Source organism: the organism of the source record quoted next, unplaced genomic scaffold, assembly GCF_019419815.1.
Source record: "Pyrus x bretschneideri cultivar Hongxiangsu unplaced genomic scaffold, Pyrus_bretschneideri_v1 Contig2, whole genome shotgun sequence".
Classification (NCBI taxonomy): domain Eukaryota; kingdom Viridiplantae; phylum Streptophyta; class Magnoliopsida; order Rosales; family Rosaceae; genus Pyrus; species Pyrus x bretschneideri.
The window spans coordinates 13476571-13493968 of record NW_025999501.1 but is presented as its reverse complement, the minus strand read 5'-3'; the positions used below and the strand labels follow the sequence as shown (position 1 = coordinate 13493968).

Sequence of the window (17398 nt, the reverse complement as noted above, 5' to 3'; positions counted from 1 at the left end):
AGGATTCGTTGAGGCCCATTAAAAATTGCATGAGTTGTTGACGGTCATGCTTGGCGTTGCAAGAGCACGTGCAGCCATCATTATAAGAAGCAAGCTCATCCCAGAGAGCTTTCAGGCGAGTAAAATAGGCGGAGATAGAAGAAGAACCTTGAGAAATTGTAGCAAGTTCCCGGTTGAGTTGGAAGATGCGTGGAGCATTACTCTGAGAGAAGCGTTCGCGAAGATCATCCCATACAGCTTGGACAGAGGTGGAAAAAAGCACAGATTCTTGAAGGTCAGGTTCCAAGGAATGCAGAAGCCAAGAGAGAATCATGTCATTGCAACGACGCCAAGCCGCGTGAGCATCAGGATCGTCGGAGGAAGAAGGTTCTTGGATATCGCCAGTGATGAAACCAAGTTTATTCTTGGCACTCAAGGAAAGCTGCATGCCACGGGCCCAGGATGTGTAGTTATCACCATTCAACTTCTTGGATACAAGGACAAGATTCGGGTGGTCGGAATGATGAAGGGAAAAAACACCATCGGAAGAAGAAGAGTCAGCCATGGGAACGGCAGAGAAAGCTGCCGAAAAAAAAAAATTAGGGCTAGGGTTATAAACCTGCTCTGTATACCATGTAGAAAAAGGTATGTAGGCTAAAAATATATTTGTTATTGATACATGAATGTGGAAAAATGGAAGAGAATGCAAATGGAAGAGAATGCTTATGGAAGAGAATGCAAATGGAAGAGAATGCTTATTTTTTCATTATGTTTCTCTACAAGATTACAAGGATATATATACATGATACAAATGTGTAGGTAGGACAAGGTAGGACGGCTAGTAGACAAGCTAGGACGGCTAGGAGACAAGCTAGGACGGCTAGTGACAAGCTAGGACGGCTAATGACAAGCTAGGACGGCTAGTGACAAGCTAGGACGGCTAGTGACAAGCTAGGACGGCTAGGAGACAAGCTAGGACGGCTTGACGGCTGTAGGACGGCTTATTCTTCCAATACTAATATTATATACAATTACACAAGGATTCCAACCATATTCCTTATTTGTCTAACAGGCATGCAGCACAGCGGATAGTAGTTCACAAGCCAAACTTGGAAGAGCATCCTTCTCCATCCCCATAATTAAAGATAGAGCTCTTACGAGCTCCTTCCAACTTTTTTAACTTCACTAGAATCCCTTCACAAAAACTATAATTAAAAATATTAGATACATACTTGGATCGCAAGAAACAATACTCTATTTTTTTCCTGAAATTTTACACATTCCTTTGGTGTGGTTGGCCAATATTTGAGCTTTCTATAAAGAGATGGGTAAAAAAGAAGAGCCAGTAAGTCAGACTAGTCCAGTATCTGATCTTCCGAAATCGTATATGCATGCCCGTAGCCTTGAATGGCGTCCGATGTCATAGCAACCTTATCCTCCTCTTCTAATGGAAGTTGAAAGAACTTTGCTGCAGCATCCTTCATGCCCTCATTACTTCTGTTGCCACTCCATGATTTCCCATCTGCAATGAATTAAATTGAAAAGTTAATATCAAATAACGCTAGAGTTACGAAATTTGATCACCAAATGTTAGTGTCTTAATCGTTCGAAGTAAAAGAGATTTAAAGTGGACTCATAATTAATTGAAATGAAAGTTTCGACATAACAAAATTTGGTTAAAATGTTGAAATACTCGTTATAATAAAATTATAGCTGTACTCGATATCAATTACCCGGAAGAAACCCCATTCTTTGCAAGACAAGTCTAGTTTGGTAAGCTGCTCCGTGTTCCCGCATGAAAGCAGGGAGAAATCAATGGTAGGAATCTCCGAAGAAAGCTGACACATATGATCCGCTCTTCGGCATTGATTCTTAAGAAGGTATCTTTCAGGGACGTGCAAAGAGTTGATCTTTGCTATTTCCAAAACATTTGGTGTCCGCAGAGACGAGCCAAAAGTCGGGGGCACTACAACCTCCTCTTGCACGAGTGCTACATCTGTGGATGAACCCATGTTCCCTTCTCAAAGTTTTTCAGCTTAAAATTGCATCAATAACTGTAAGCATTCGGAGTTTTATGGACCAGACCTCTAAATGGTGCCTGGTTTAAAGATTCTTTATTTGCGAACAGTTGGAGCTTTCCTTCTGTTTTATTGTATAGGACGCTACGCAACTCTGCTTCGAACACTTATTGTCGAGCTAATCCTATCATGTGCACGTTAGATACAAAGAATTTTGGTTAAAACACTGACAACTACAAAACCAACAGGAAACTGCCGTCTAAAGTTGTTTAATTTCTTTGGAGTATTAGCTGAAGGTTCACTTCTTTTGGTTACGTATTCGGCGATGATAATTTATGTAAAGCGCAAGCATTAACAGTGATGTAATCTGGTTTTAGCATTACTCATTTCTTTAAAAAGTAAATCCAATCTTCTCAAGAAAGAAAAAACAGAATAACAACAGTTTCTTCCAAGTATAGCCATTGGCTACATCCTTTTCAGCCATTCCTCAATGGGGAGGGCAGAAAGTGATGACATACCGCGAAGCACGGCATTTGTTAAGGCTGGAGGAGTCATCAAAGGCATAACTATAAGCCTTGGGGCATATGGCCTTAAACAGATGTGCGAAAAGGGTCGGTTTGCAAGTGTTTGGGTTTGCGTAGCTTCCTGTGCAGCAATACTTCGCAGACTGCATAGCCAAGCAGGCACTCTTACACCCGACCACCCTGCCTCCTCTCCTCACTTCCAACGCAGATGGGCAGCACACGTTCAAATCAACCACGCATGAGGCAACACCGCACCCTATTCCCCCACCAACCGGCTTCATTGACACGGGCAAGTTAAAGCCATCAACCAAACTCACATCATAGAAATGCAGGGGTGAAGTTGATGTTCCCAGCGTCATTTCAACCACGGTCGCTGGAGGCACGCCTCCTTTTCCTTGGCAATGCAATTGGCCAAAACAATCGCCGGTCTCACAGTTGCCTTTTCCATTACTGTCAAAGGAGCAACCCTGCCTGCCCCATATTCTTCCTGACCACTTCTCAGGTACATCAAGAACTGACTCCTCGCCGCTGCCAAGATGGAAACCGCCGCTTTGAGGAGTGTCTACGCCTGCACTGCCGAGTATACCGGGCCATATGCTTTCATTGCAGTTGTTCACTAGAATCAGTTGAGCCCCATCTGAAACAAGAAACGGAAACAAGAAAACACAATTAGAAACCCAAAGAAACGAGGACACAGTGCAGTAAAGGTGGCAATTTCGGACATCACACATCACACAACTTGAAATTCTCACGAACTGAAGACACATAACTAACACAATTGAACTCATATTATATTAATAGATTGATAATTTTTCTCGTTTTTATCATTTTGCATGTTGATCAACTATTGAGTTAGACAAAAAGACGAAACTAATATAAATAGATAAATCCGAACACGACCAATCGACATCCCTAAGTAGAAGAAATACATAGAAGAGATGAAGACTTGCTTATAATTGAGATAGAGATTAGTAGATAGAGTATGGGGAAGAGAAAAGAGGAAGTTGGCATTGATTGAAATTAGGCCTGCGAATAGTTGATGTAGTTGAAATGAAAATACTTCTTCAGAACCACAAGCATTTATATATAAGTGGAGACAACATCAAGCTTTTTAAGTGTAACATCCTCTCTTTTGATTTCTTTCTCTTACTTTCATGATGATAAAAGGGCATATATTCATTGCTTCCCATTGAGGGCTTTCTTTTTCTCCCCATTTCCCTGAGTATAAAAAATCAAAAGGAAGAATATAATCCATTTTATAAATAAAGAAAGCATTAACAATAAAAAAAAAAAATGAAACATAGTCTTAGGATGCAGAGAGTTAAAAAAACCTTGATTAAGTTCATAAGAATTTGAGTTGATTGGCTTATAGAAATTGGGTTACTCCACATTGTTTATTGGTATTGGGTTGAAATCTCAATTCTTCAGTAATATCAGAGTAGGTTAACCTAAGCAAGGGTGGTACTATCCACACACATCTCATTATTTTTCACATACCCTCTTAATTTTCAGTGCGTTGGATCAAATGAATTGGAAAGATCAAATGATATAAATTAAAAGAGGGTGCGTGGAAGATAAAACAGAGTATGTAAATACTACCACCACCTAAGTAAATATCAACGCCTATATGTGCCACCACCTAAGTAAATATCAACGCCTATATGTGTTCCACGTCACTCAAAAAATTTAAGAAAACCTCTTTGTTAGCAATGGGGTGTGAATGCATAGACTTGTAGCCGTATGATCTATCGTTTTATAACTGCTGAATCTCAATGTTCACATTTAAGTATTTAATTTTTAGATATTCAAATGCTCTGTTGCATTGTAGAAAAACTAGATGGCGGTGTTCTTCAAAAAAAAAAAAAAAAAAAAAAAAAAGAGCTAGATGGCGGTGCGTTCTGAAGCCGTGGGTAGAAATGGGAAATGATAGAAAAACATGAAATGCGAAGTTGAATGAAGCAACTGTTATTCGGATTACGTGATCGTCAATTTATCCTGTGAATCAAATGCCTTTAGAAGCAGAGTACTAGGAAAGGGCTAATATGATCACTATTTTTAAATTACAAGTAGCAGCAGTACTTAAATGAAAAGTAATATTTCTGTTGGACGTGAAGCTTAAAACACAGCCATGCACCTCTTTATGTTAAATCATCAAATCTTTCTTTTGTGTAGAACAAGCAGCTTTTCTGAATTTGACATGAATCTTGGGAAAAAGGATCCTCTTTTCCTGAGATCCTAGAGATCTTATGATCACGACAGTTTATCGTAAATCGTATGATCAGTTTTCGTTATGTACTATTTATATTTTTTTTTTAATTTTTAATTTTAAAATAATTTCTAATCGCACGATATACGATAAACGGTTTCAATCACATGATCTTTTAAGATCCATGAAAAGGATCTGGCCGGAATTCTTTTCCGAATCTTAGTGAGTGAAAAAAGTTTGGTTTGTGTATACAAACTAGAAGCTAATACTTTTAAAAATAAAAAATAAAAATAAAAATAAAAAGTCAAAAGTGAATTCATTCACAACCCAACAACTATACAATAGGAGGCTCAATTACAAGCCAAGCACAAAATAAAAATAAGGCCTCCAAGCAAAACAAAGTCCAAACAGATAATTGGGTCCAAACAGGAAAACAAAAAAGACAACAAGCCAAAGTAGCTTTAGGGATGACAATTCAAACAGTAAAACCTAATAACCGTGGATAACCATTCAAACAGAGCAGATTTGGGTATAAAAATTTGGGTATATAATGGATATGGGGAAAAACCGTAAACTTTAATCGGTTATAGGTTTGGATATGGTTATAGGGGTATACACAATATATATACATATATATATATAATGTTTATGGGAGATATCAACATAATGCTTATGCATCAAACCCTATATTATATTCATTATGCACAAACATAATGGTAATGGGAGATATCAAAGCTCACATCATCAATATTTTATTCAATACGCTTATTTTTATACTTTACAAAATTCATTCATTGTTATGTTTTTTATTATTAGACGTGTTTGTTTAAAGATGCAATTAATATCTACTAAATTATTGTGCACCAATTGGATGAATATAATTTTTTGTTTTTGACGAAGATGGATATAACCTTTAACCGATGAAAAATCCGTTATCCCGTAGGTATGGTTATAGATAATCCCCGATGATTAATTTACGATTATGGATATGGTTAATTTTTGTGGTTATAGGGGTGGATATAACATTTCCGTCCCCAAACTGAACTGTTGCTATCTCTAAGCATCCTGCACCACAACCGCCATTGATCGGAATCCACGATTGTGCACCTCCATCCCCGGCAAATACTAGAGATCTAGCCAACCAATGTCCCATAAGTGGTGGAAAAGAAAGCTCCAACCTTCCTCCATCAAGCACCAAATAGATCTAAGCCATATATTATGGTTTGAGCCACATATTTAATGAAACCAGAGGGAAGGAGATCCCACCAGTAATAATGCCAATAAAGGCATACACATGGAAGGTGGTGGTGTTTCCACTGAAGCCAGAGTTGTACGCACATTCAGAGAGGTTCGTGACAAGTCATGTGAAGAAAAATGGTCTGCAGATCCAAAATTGAGTGAGATAGAGGAAGGACAGAGCAAGGTATAGGCTGGTGAATGAATAGAAATAAGGATGTGAACGGAAACTGAGATTGGAAGAAGAGGAGATCAGAGCTAGGAGTGCAAGTAAATTGGGTCGAAACAATGGAGACAAAACATACAAGCACGTAGGAAAAAAAAAAAAAAAAAAAAAAAAAGAAGAAACGGGAGACAGCCACCGACCCTGGACACAACCATGGCCGACAACGGAAGAGGGAGCGGGAGGAAGTAGTTAAAAACAAACTCTCACAAGTAAGGATGGCAACAGTTCGGTTTAGAGACGGCAATGCTATATTCATCCTCATAAACATAAAAATTAATCATACCCATAACCGCAAAATAACCATCAGGGATTATCCATAACCATATCCACCGGGTAATGGATTTTCAATCGGTTATCGGTTATATCCATCTTCGTCAAAAAAAAAAAAAAAATTAAATTCATCCAATTGATGCACTATAAATTTTAGTAGATACTAATTTTTCCATTAAATAGCCACATCCAATTACAAAAAACATAACAATATATATTTGAAGTTGTTCATAATAAGCCAATTTGATAAATTGGTCCAATAAAAAAGAAAAAGAGGACAAAAACAAATACGAGGGAAGATAAAACATGTAAACTAAATATATGACAACAAACAAGAAGACAATTATTGTTTTAATTTTGCATAATTCTATGGGCTCATAACATATGTAATAAACTGAAAAATTGACACTAATTGATAATTTGCATGAATCAAATAACATGAAAAAGAATGAAAAATTACCTATTGAGCTTACAACATGCCCCAATTTCTTGATAGTGAGACTCTTGAAGAGAGATGAATCTGATAAACTTGGAATATTTGATAATTGATATATAAAATGATTCAATGAATTAATTTGGTTGAGTATAACAATAAAAGTATTGAATTGATGAGGTTGTTGGTATGTTCCATGTATGATGTTTGGTTCATAATAAAGATAGTATAGGGTTTAATACATGCATAATGAATTAGTACTATAAGGATAGGAATAATTGAATAAGTTGTAGGCATGATTCCAAGACTTCAAAAGGCATAATTGAATAAAATATAATATATATATATATATATATATATAATAATTCGGATCGGATTTGGGTACGGATATGGATTGGGTACCTCTATAACCATATCTAAAACCATAACCGAATAAAGTTAACGGTTTTTCCCCATATCCAAACCATACTCGAATTTTCGTATTCAAATCCAATCCATTCGGACGATTATCCACGGTTAACGAGTTTAACGGTTAGAATTGTCATCCTTACTCACAAGGGAGAAGGAACTCTCACGAAGGGAGAGAAGAAACTCTCACGAAGAGGATAGACAAGGATCAAAATTATGTATCCATGTCGGGTTTGTTGAAGATTTTTTCAGTCGAATTAGAAGGAATCGAACTCATAACAAATTTTAATCTTAACTTATTATCACATTCTTTCAGTACTTGGGCTAATTTGAAGGGCAGCTTTCTTAAAACATAACAATTATGAACATATCAACAACTAGGAAAAAAAAGAAGAAGAAGCAATTAGCCCTTTAACGCAGTAGTGGAATGGTGTTCAATCCTTACATGACGGCGTGAGATTTCTAACATTTAATTTAACAAAATCTATAAATAAATAAAAAAAAAAAGGTAAATTAACTTTTAATTTTTTGGCCAAAGGGTAAATGAAAGTATGTAATATCTTTCAAATATAATTAAATTCCAGGGACTACCTTCTAAAATAAAATAAAAAATATTATAAAGTTTCAATTTTAACCAGTTTAGGGTTTTTGGATAATCCAATTGAGGAAGAGAAATCACATCTCCCAAAATGATTCGCACCGCAGTTAAGCTATCGCTATCTGCGGCCACTGTCAATCGAACCGCCAAGCTCGGGGTCTCCATCCTTCATCGATCACCGCCGTCCAGACTTGTCCACGACGGGATCAACGGCTTGAACGCCAACCCCGTTGCTCTTCAGATGATCAACTACGCTCTCTCTCACGCTAGGTCTCAGAAATCAGGTCCTTTTACAATCCGGTCATTTGAATTTTTGAATTTGTTCATAAAATTTTGAAATTAAATTGTTTTAATTTGAAATTTGGATTGTGGGAAATGTAGATGAATCGTATGCGCAAGGTGTGCTTGTACTGGAACAGTGCCTTTCGACTCAGCCGAGCGAAGGGCAAGACCCTGCTGGTGATAATTCAAGGGGAATGGTGTTGTTGGCCATGTCCACTTTATCATCTGAAAGGTTTCTTTTTTATCTTTTGGTGTTTTTCTTTTAATCTCGTACTCGCGATATCCTACTTTAAACTAATCTAAATAGCGGAGATGGGGATTAGAACTCGGGTGCGTATGGGAACATCCGCTCTAGCCAAGTTTGTTTGTTTTGGGTGATTAGATAACCCAATTAAGTTTTGTGTTTGATGGATTAAGAAACTCATATTACTTGAATTTCAAAATTTTAGAGGAAATTTCGGTGAAGCAATGGAGAAGCTGCAAAAGGTTCAAGATTTAACCAACTCTTCAGTTGGTGTTAGAGGTAAGATTATTATTTTACATTTTTTTTTTCATATATTTGTGAAGTTTTGCCTTAGTACAATGACCTGTTGACTAATAAACCATTCTGGGTTTTGTTAAAGTTGCCGCCTTGGAGGCTCTTGTCGGACTTCACTTAGAGTTAGAGCAGGTAAGTCAACACTAAAACGATTAAAAATATTTATTTGTGTTGTTTTGTAGTTAAATATGTAAATGGTTCTCCCTATATAGGATGATACTTCATCAGTGCTCGCAGATAAATGCTTAGAACTGTTGGAGAACAATGAGCCCGGATCAAATGGTGGAGATTTTATAAACACTCGCGCTAGAGCAGTAAAAGGGCTTGTTGAACTTGTCCATGGTAATACTGCATCAGGTACAGCTGAAGGCTAGCCCTTGTCTATTTATATACATTTGCTTCAACTAGTACACTGCTGAGAGTCAGGAAAGAAGGAAAATTCTGAATTTGGGTTCTCTGCAGCTGAATCGTTCTTTCAAGGACTTAAGGACAACCTGGCAATCACTGGTGAGGTTCATTTTGTTGGTGATGGTTATCAGTGCCTCTAAATCATTCAACATGAGATGATTAATTGAAAGCTATGTAGGTAGTACTGCTTTATCCTATGGAGAATTCTTGCATGCAACGCAGAACTTTTCGTTGGCAAAGGATGTCTACCAGAATGTTATTCAAGGGGTGTCCAAGAACGAAGAGTATGGTGACCTGAATGCATTAGCAGCCTGTAATATGTCTGCTGAGGAAGTTTCCCTAGCCGCCACATGTGCTTTAGGACAACTTGAGGCTCACTTGGGGTAAGTTCTTGACTACTGTTGACCCTATCATTTTTCTGTTTAGAATGGTGGAGAGTTTAATCTTTGATCTTTTAGGAACTTTGATGATGCCGAGGAGATATTGACTAAGGCTTTAACTATAACCGAGGAACGTTTTGGTGTGTTTCTTTGGCATTACTTTTGTTGTGACTGGTATGGAATTTTCCAGAATTTTTATATAACGATAAGTTGGTATCCTTTTGGTTCTTTGATTTCTGTGTAGGCTCTCGTCATCCCAAGGTTGGTGTTATTTTAACCTGCATAGCTCTCATGTTTCGACGCAAAGCAATGCTAGAGCATTCTAGTGCTCTTTTGATTCAAGAGGTTGGAACTTATACTGTATATTATAATTCTAAACTTAGGAATCTTGCATGTTCTTGCTAGTATATTTCTATGGCCTTATTCTTAACTCTTCCACCCCGAAAAATAAAAATGACAGGGACTTTATAGAAGGGCAATAGAGTTGCTGAAACCCCCACCATTGGACTCAGAAGGTATGCATTAACTGTGCCATAAATTTCTCCATATGAGAGCCGGTAATAATTGCTCATTGCTCTTTATTGGGTTGTGTAGGTACAGAAGCAAAGGTAGATAGAAGTGATATAGTGGCCCTTGCAAGAGGTAATGGCTAAACATCCGAATGTTTCCTCAACATGAGCATATTAAATTATACCCAAGCAATGACTATTTTTAGAAAATCAGCCTTGATTTCTTACAATTGGGTTTTATTCCATAATGTTATTGTTAACCAGTTTCCAGTCGATCAAATCTAAGCATTGTTTCCTGCACCTGATTGGTGTGGCTTATACTGTAAAATGAGAATACATTCAAGTAGAATAGGTCTCTCTGGATATTTGGAAACCTGTAATGGCTGCAGATGTTTGACGTGCTGACCTTTTAATCTAAAGATTATAACCAGGTTATCTGCATTGATATGGTTGATTGATTGTGTAGGTGGGTATGCTGAAGTGCTTTGTATCCAACAGAACCGAAAGGATCAAGGTGAAAAAGCAAAGAGTTGGGCGGAGGCTGTATGGAGGAACCGCCGGCTGTCATTGGCCGAAGCACTGGACGTATCTAATACTAGTTCAGCAGTTCCAATTATAGATGCTCGAATCAGCAGGGTCCTGTAATGTCGTCATTCCCAATACTTGCAGTCGCAGTTGGAGGTTCTCTGGTGATATACATCACAAGGAATGAGAAGACGTGCTCCCATTCCGTCTTATGCCCTTTGCACTCGTCAACGATGCAGCAAATATGTGAGGATATGAACCAAGCATATCTTTACACCATGTGACATCTTGGCATGAATGTAAACGTTATGTACCTGTTTTCGGATAATGTAAGAGGTAGCTACGGTGGCCACTATATATAGGTGAGATGAGCAATCCCTCGGAAATAATTGTGCTATCAAGTGTGAGTTTCGATTGACCTAAACCAGGAGCATTACAGATTCTATGACGTGCATTGGCCGGAAATCGGGAAGAAAGCGTCGTCGGGTTGGACATAAAAAGTTGGGAATATCGTAAGTGTCCTATATTACAAGGGACAGATCTTCACGCATTAATTGAGGTACAAAACAGAGTTATACCCACGTAAGATGAAGCACAAACCGCAGTTTAGGCACTCTTCTAAAAATCCCGGCTTAGTGCTGTCTAGGCCTTGTCTAGGTTCTGGCTAGGCGTTTGAAAATTAAGAAAGAGCGCCTACATCTGCTGAGATGCCTGCCTAGACTGTCTAGACACCTGCCTAGCCCGTCTAGACCAGCTTAGGCACCCGTCTAGGTTGTAATCCATTTAGACAAAAAATAGATATCTTTTATTTTATATTTTATTTTTCTCAATAAATTGTAAAAGACTTGTTACAAAAAAGATCGCATCTTACTTTTTAAGTAAATACCCAAATTGAATGATCACAGAGGAATATCTAATCCTTTTCCAATCTCCACTCCAATCAACTGCAGTATTCCCTTGTTCAATATCTGAAAATCATGAAAGCAATATTAAACATATCAGCAAAAACTAGTACAGTGAAGTTAATTACATTTTCTCGACAACTGTAACGACGAAATATCAATACTAAACCATAAAAACGCAAAAGAAGAATAATTTTACCAGTTCCACTATGAAGGTTCCAATAAGTCCGATCATACATGCTCTAGAATTCCATATTTCTGCAGTCCTGGTGAATCCAGCAAAAGGGGCCTTAAACTTTGGCTCTACTTTTGGCACCACCACCTGCAAATTTTGATCCACATTAATCTACCTTCTCACAATTATACTTGTGCAACAAGTTCTAAAATTTCATTCGAATTATAACACCATGAGAAAAAAAAAATGAAGAAATGGATGACCTGTTTGGAAATCGCTTTTAAACTTTCAGATCACCAAAAACGCTTTTCACAATAATTAAAGAGAAAATAAACTTCTCAACGTGCTTGTAATGAACATAAGTGTTTTTTAAAGAAGCACTTCCAAACCGGCCCTAAGAACGTACCCCAGCAGGAAGCTTGGCAGCTTGAACTGTGAAGGAACTGGCACGCCTCCTGGGAGCTGGGCAGAGTTGCTGGGTTTGAGGATTTGCCGTTAGAACCCTGATGGGGAGGAGAGAAGATGAAAGTATGGTAGATGAAGTTGCCATGGTTGTATTTTTAATTTTTTATTTAGTTTAATTGTTCTTTTGGTTGTGATATATCGCATGCTCTCAAGCTATGGCTTCTTTGCAATACTTATCTACTTCACCCCACACAGAACAATTGGCAAACAACTTTCCACGTCCACGTAATTCTTTCGTATTTTGTGGGGGTATCAATTGACATCGATTTATGCCAGAAGTTACTTAACATATGTATTAGGCCCTGGACTCTCATTTTTGGATAAAAACAAGAATTAATTGTAGGCTTCATTTCACGTCAAGTTTCACCGATTTAAATCGTTGTTTTTTTTCAAGTTGTACTTCATAAATAATTTTTGCAAAATATTAGGCAAATCGAAATATTTGATGCATTTAATTGAGTTCAAAAAATTTTTGACAAACACTTCATTCTCTAAGAAACAAGGAAGTTTCAACGTGATAATTAAATAAGCAAATATTTGAGACATCTAATTGAGTTCAAAAAATTGACGAATATCTATTTACCAAGATGTATTATGTTGAATTAATATATCTAAATGTCTACTGAAATGGATATACTAAAATATATTAAATGAATAAATGTACCTAAATGAAGAACACAACATGCATCGAAATATTATATGAAACATTAGTTTACCTAAATGTTTACAAAAGAAATATTTTGTGACTAATGAAATGAAAATTAGGATGTCCAAAAAAACTTTAGTTTTAATGAAAAATAACAAATGAATGTGTAGTGAATAGTATCATGGAAATGTAAAAATGTGGTTTTTCGTTAAAAGTGAATAGTACCGGGAGTGTTTCGTTAAAACTCCCTAGGAACTTTAACCAAAAGCTCCCGGTACTATTTACTTTAACGAAAAACCACATTTTTATACTAAAAAAGTTAATTATGGTACTATTTATCTTATCCTTTATTTTGTCCTTATCGTTAAAACTCAAAGTTTTCAAGCACTTTTCATTAGTTTTCCTTAAATTTAATTAATACATTAAAATTGGAAAGAAAAAAAGAATAAAATGACAGAGTAGTTCGCTAATGTGCTTGTACTGATGGTGGTTTTGGTGGTCGGAATGGCGGTGATGACCATGAAAATGCAATGATCTTATAGGCAAAACTGATGATGAAGATGGTGGTGATGGCAAAACGGGTACTGGTGGGGATGGTGACAACGACTAAAATGGTGAGAGTGGTGGCAATGCCTATAAAATGTGGTGGTCATCAGTAGCGAAGCCACGTGGGAGTGAGGAGTGGCGGCCGCCACTCCCCTTGCCGGAAAAGCAAGACTGGAGCCCTGGTTTTGCCCCTCCCCTTGCCGGAAAACCCAATGGTTCTGCTGCTACTCTTCGTCTCCGGTCTGTTTGGTTTTGCTTTATGTGCAGCAGAGCTTTCATTTTATTTATTTTTTTAAAACAACCAGGCCAAAACGACGTCATTTTGGTCTTGGTAAAAAAATTTTTAAAAAAAAAAAGTCGAAACGGCACCGTTTTGATAAGTTCGAATCGCGTGTCCCCCATTTCATTTAGTTTCTCAGCCTCTCAGTCTCCGTGTCGTTTTACCCTTTAACCTCTAATCAAAACAGCAAAAGGTGCAGCCCTGCTCCCCAATTCGAAGCAAAAAAGGGAACAGAAATTCCCAGTCACCACCAACCCACCGTTTGGTGCCCCAGCCGCCAGCCACTACAAGGCAACAACTCTTTACTCCAGCCGCCAGCTTCCAACCTTCAAAGCCACTCTTTAGGTAAATTTTTTAATTCCTAAATTTATAATCCCTAACCCTAATTAATTATTTAAAACGAATTTTGTTTAATTGGTATAGAATCATATGGTAATGCACTCAATGCACTAATATGGTTATTGGTTATTGATATGATTCTATGATTCTTGATATGAAATTATGAAATTATTTTTTAGGGTAAAACTTAAAATTTGGATTCTTGATTATTGATTGATTAATTAAATTATTACATAATGTATTATGTTTACAATTATTCATATGATTAGTTGAATTGAATTTTTATTTATCGAATAATTTGTATGCTTATTGGTATTGATTAATTGAATTGTTGGTGGGATTGGTTATTATGCATACTATAGTATAGTCTACTCTAGGATTAAGAGTCTAAGAATTTTTTTTTTCTTTCCATTTTATTGTTATGTAATGGAACAAATAGACAAGAAACAATGCTTAAATCCTCCTTCAAACATTTTGGGTAGTCATTCTCCTTCAAATATTCCGAGTAGTCCTCCTCCTCCTTCAAATATTCCAAGAAGTCCTCATTCGAATATTCCGAGTAGGTCACAACAAAGTAAGGCCACTGAATTGGATGAAATATTGGCTAATCTTACTGCAGATTTAGTTGTTGTCGTTTTTCTTTAACCTTGCACTCTTTTAAGTTCGCCCTTCCCCCCAAGAAATTCTGGCTTCGCCACTGGTGGTCATTGAGGTTGCGGCAACGATGACTATGGTGAAGATCATAAGAATATGGTGATGGTGACGGCGGTGGTGCAGTTGGTGGTGGAAGTGTAAGACTGGTAGTTGTGAATATGGCGATGTTGGCAACTTAGCACGTATGGTTGAGTTTTTTTATTGTTTATTTTTAATTTCAAATTTATTTTCCTCATTCAAACAAAAGTTAAGTTTCAAACATTTCTTCAAAATAAAAAATATATTTCAAGCTTCCCAAAATAGCATGTGCAAAATTGAGGCGATAATGTGCAAAGCGAAGAGTCAAAATTTTAAAACCCAATTAGGAAGGTAAAATTTCAACTTGATGCTTAGGTTTAGAAGTTAACTAATTTAAGTACAATCTAGTAGTATTTATCTCCACTTGTAAGTTAAAGATCATAAGTTTGACTCTCGCCGATTACATGTTTGATGCCAAATTATATGGTATACTCATTGTGTAACTTAGCTAAAAAAGAACGGCTAAGCGGATTCTTTCAAAAGTGAAACTCTCTGTCACTTCATGGTTTAGCGTCAATTTCATGCCAGCATTATAAACACTAGCATATGGGCACACACAAAGTGTGTGAGAAATTTTTTTATTTTTGTTTTTGAAATAGAAGGAGAGAGGAAGAGAGTGATAGAGAATGTGAGAGTGAGAAGTTTTTTTATTTTTTATTTTTTTTTGTAAATTTTTAATTAGAAATATGTTAGGATTATATGTAGGTAGGGCTTTGAAAAAAAAAGTAAAATTTGGTTGTGTGAAATTACATTTATGCTCCATATTTCTTATTCATGTTCTGTTTTAATTAGAGGGTTAAACTGATAATTTCGTAGAATTTTTGTGACAGCCCATCCCGGACTTTTCGTACCGTAGGGGTGAAATGACGGTTTTGCCCCTAGTATGGTTTTTCGTTGTGTGGTTGTTTTTGAGTTTTGATTGGTGGAGTTTGGACCACACACACACCCTCACACTCACCTTCATCCCTATCCCTGTCCCGAGTCCCTCTTTCTCTCCCTTTCCTATTCTTTTCGTACGGATGACACCCAAAACCCTTGAAACCTTCACAGATCGAGGAAACAAATTACATATTCGTGCTCGTGAGGTCCTTAGGAGTTCAACCATACCCATTTCAGGTAAGGATACCTTCGCTTTCACGTCGAACTCAGGATCCCCCGATTTGGTCACTGTTCATGCACACATTAATTCTTGTGTTTTTGGGAATTTCAAGCTTGTAGGAAGCTTGGTGAGGTCCTTAGGAGGCTTGGGGTGGTTCGTTTGAAGGTTTTGGACGTCGGGATTGTGAGTTGTAGGTTTAGTTGAAGTTGGTGGTGTTTTCCCGACGAGATTCCGTGGGTTTTAGTGCTTGAAAGTGGTATGGATTTGTTCCTCTTGTTGTAAGCTTCATTTTGGTACCAATTTTGTGAAATTTGGTTGAAAAACGAAGAAGATACAAAGTTTTAAAAATTTCCCGGTTTTCCCGCGGCAGCGACGGCATCGCAGTTTGGCTAGAGAAGATGGCGGAATATTCCGTTAGTTTGGACGGAATATTCCGTTACGATGTTAACGACATCAGTTAGATTTAACGGAATATTCTTGACGGCGTTAACTGACGCCGTCAGTGTGCCAGGCACGTGCTTGCGCGTGGATGGCGAGTTTGGCCGTGCTTTGGCCAGCGCATGGGGAATCGGAAAATTTTTCTAAAAATATGGGGATGTTCTTAAGGTTGAGTAGATCACGTTGGTGTATTCATACACCCCATTTGAGCATTGTATGAAAAGTGATTTCGTATGGTTGGTTATGTGCTTTAAAATTAACGTTTTTATAGTTGTTTCGCATATAGGTGAGACCTATCCTGAAGACGAGCGCGGTCACTCGAGGCAAGGGGGTTATGACCCTTTTACATATCAGTGAGTGGGCTTTTGGTTTTCCATATATACTTATATACCTATGTTTTTCCCAGAAAGTGAAATGAAACGTTTATACGTTTATATGCCATGCATATTGGTTGCCATTTATTTATGCATTATTAGTTGCATATGTATTATGTGTTGGTGCTGCGGACGCACAGGTAAGTGCCGGGTGAGTTATGATTTATACTTATATACAGTAGTGATTTGAGATGCATAGAGAGCTCATAACATGCACCCTCGATGTTAGTGCTCCTGCCCAGAGTTGGACACAGTTCTTCACGTGATGTTTACCTCCCGCACCACACGCTCATCTTGGATCTAAGTTAGGTGCACTGTCCTGTCGTACAGACCATTTTAGGTGGTTCCGACTCGTAGGTGACCCGCGATTATTCGCCCAGCCTTCACGTGATCGTAGCACTTGAGCGTACTTATATTACACCCAATCTTGTCGTACATACCACTTTAGGTGGTTCCGACTCGTGTGCAAGTATAGTTAGTGAGATGGAGATTTGAGCTCTAGATTCAGCCGTATAGGTCATGTTAGGTGACTTCGGCTGACAGATTACATGGTATTGATTTGACATTTCCTGAGCACTTGCATTCTATTTAAAGGCATTTGACATGGCATATTTTCGAGCATGACTTATATATATGTATATTCTATTTTCTGTGAAGTACACATGTTTTACAGCGAAGGGTTAGAACTTTGTTTAGGAAATGGTTTTTGAAAAGCTTTGTTTTTGCCCACTCACGCTTTCTGTTTTGCGCCTCTCCAGGTTCTAGTTGACTAGCACTTTTGGTGGCTCCCCAGAGGATTTTCCCGGCATATCCAACAGATTATCACCCGTGTAGGACCACTTTTGGGTGTGTTTATTTAGTG

The 17398-nt window shown here is 37.6% G+C and overlaps 3 protein-coding genes and 1 pseudogene across 5 annotated transcripts; 1 reads left to right on the top strand and 3 right to left on the bottom strand.

Annotated features, from left to right (window-relative positions):
• Positions 1-1044: 1044 nt before the first annotated feature.
• Positions 1045-2261, bottom strand: LOC125476872 (annotated as a pseudogene).
• A 94-nt stretch (positions 2262-2355) lies between these two features.
• Positions 2356-3607, bottom strand: LOC125476906 (thaumatin-like protein). 2 transcript variants are annotated; one of them, XM_048583534.1, is made up of 2 exons: positions 3472-3607; positions 2356-3158 (listed from the first exon to the last, which is right to left on the bottom strand). In XM_048583534.1, the coding sequence occupies exons 1-2, from the start codon at positions 3530-3532 to the stop codon at positions 2485-2487; spliced, it is 735 nt and encodes a 244-aa protein (XP_048439491.1). In that variant the 5' UTR covers positions 3533-3607; the 3' UTR covers positions 2356-2484. The 2 variants fall into 2 exon arrangements, with proteins under 2 accessions (XP_048439491.1, XP_048439490.1); XM_048583533.1 differs by having other exon boundaries at positions 3451-3563.
• Positions 3608-7925: 4318 nt separating this feature from the next.
• On the top strand, positions 7926-10964 carry LOC103930936. 2 transcript variants are annotated; one of them, XM_048583638.1, is made up of 12 exons: positions 7926-8182; positions 8280-8412; positions 8630-8703; positions 8804-8850; positions 8931-9075; positions 9181-9225; positions 9305-9509; positions 9585-9646; positions 9751-9851; positions 9967-10021; positions 10101-10149; positions 10471-10964. In XM_048583638.1, the coding sequence occupies exons 1-12, from the start codon at positions 7990-7992 to the stop codon at positions 10658-10660; spliced, it is 1299 nt and encodes a 432-aa protein (XP_048439595.1). In that variant the 5' UTR covers positions 7926-7989; the 3' UTR covers positions 10661-10964. The 2 variants fall into 2 exon arrangements, with proteins under 2 accessions (XP_048439595.1, XP_009338609.2); XM_009340334.3 differs by having other exon boundaries at positions 7927-8182; positions 10101-10148; positions 10482-10964.
• Positions 10965-11339: 375 nt separating this feature from the next.
• On the bottom strand, positions 11340-12237 carry LOC125476944 (light-harvesting complex-like protein OHP1, chloroplastic). Its single transcript, XM_048583639.1, has 3 exons — positions 12024-12237; positions 11642-11764; positions 11340-11508 (listed from the first exon to the last, which is right to left on the bottom strand). Exons 1-3 carry the CDS (start codon positions 12165-12167, stop codon positions 11440-11442), a joined length of 336 nt encoding a protein of 111 aa, XP_048439596.1. The 5' UTR covers positions 12168-12237; the 3' UTR covers positions 11340-11439.
• Positions 12238-17398: the final 5161 nt, after the last annotated feature.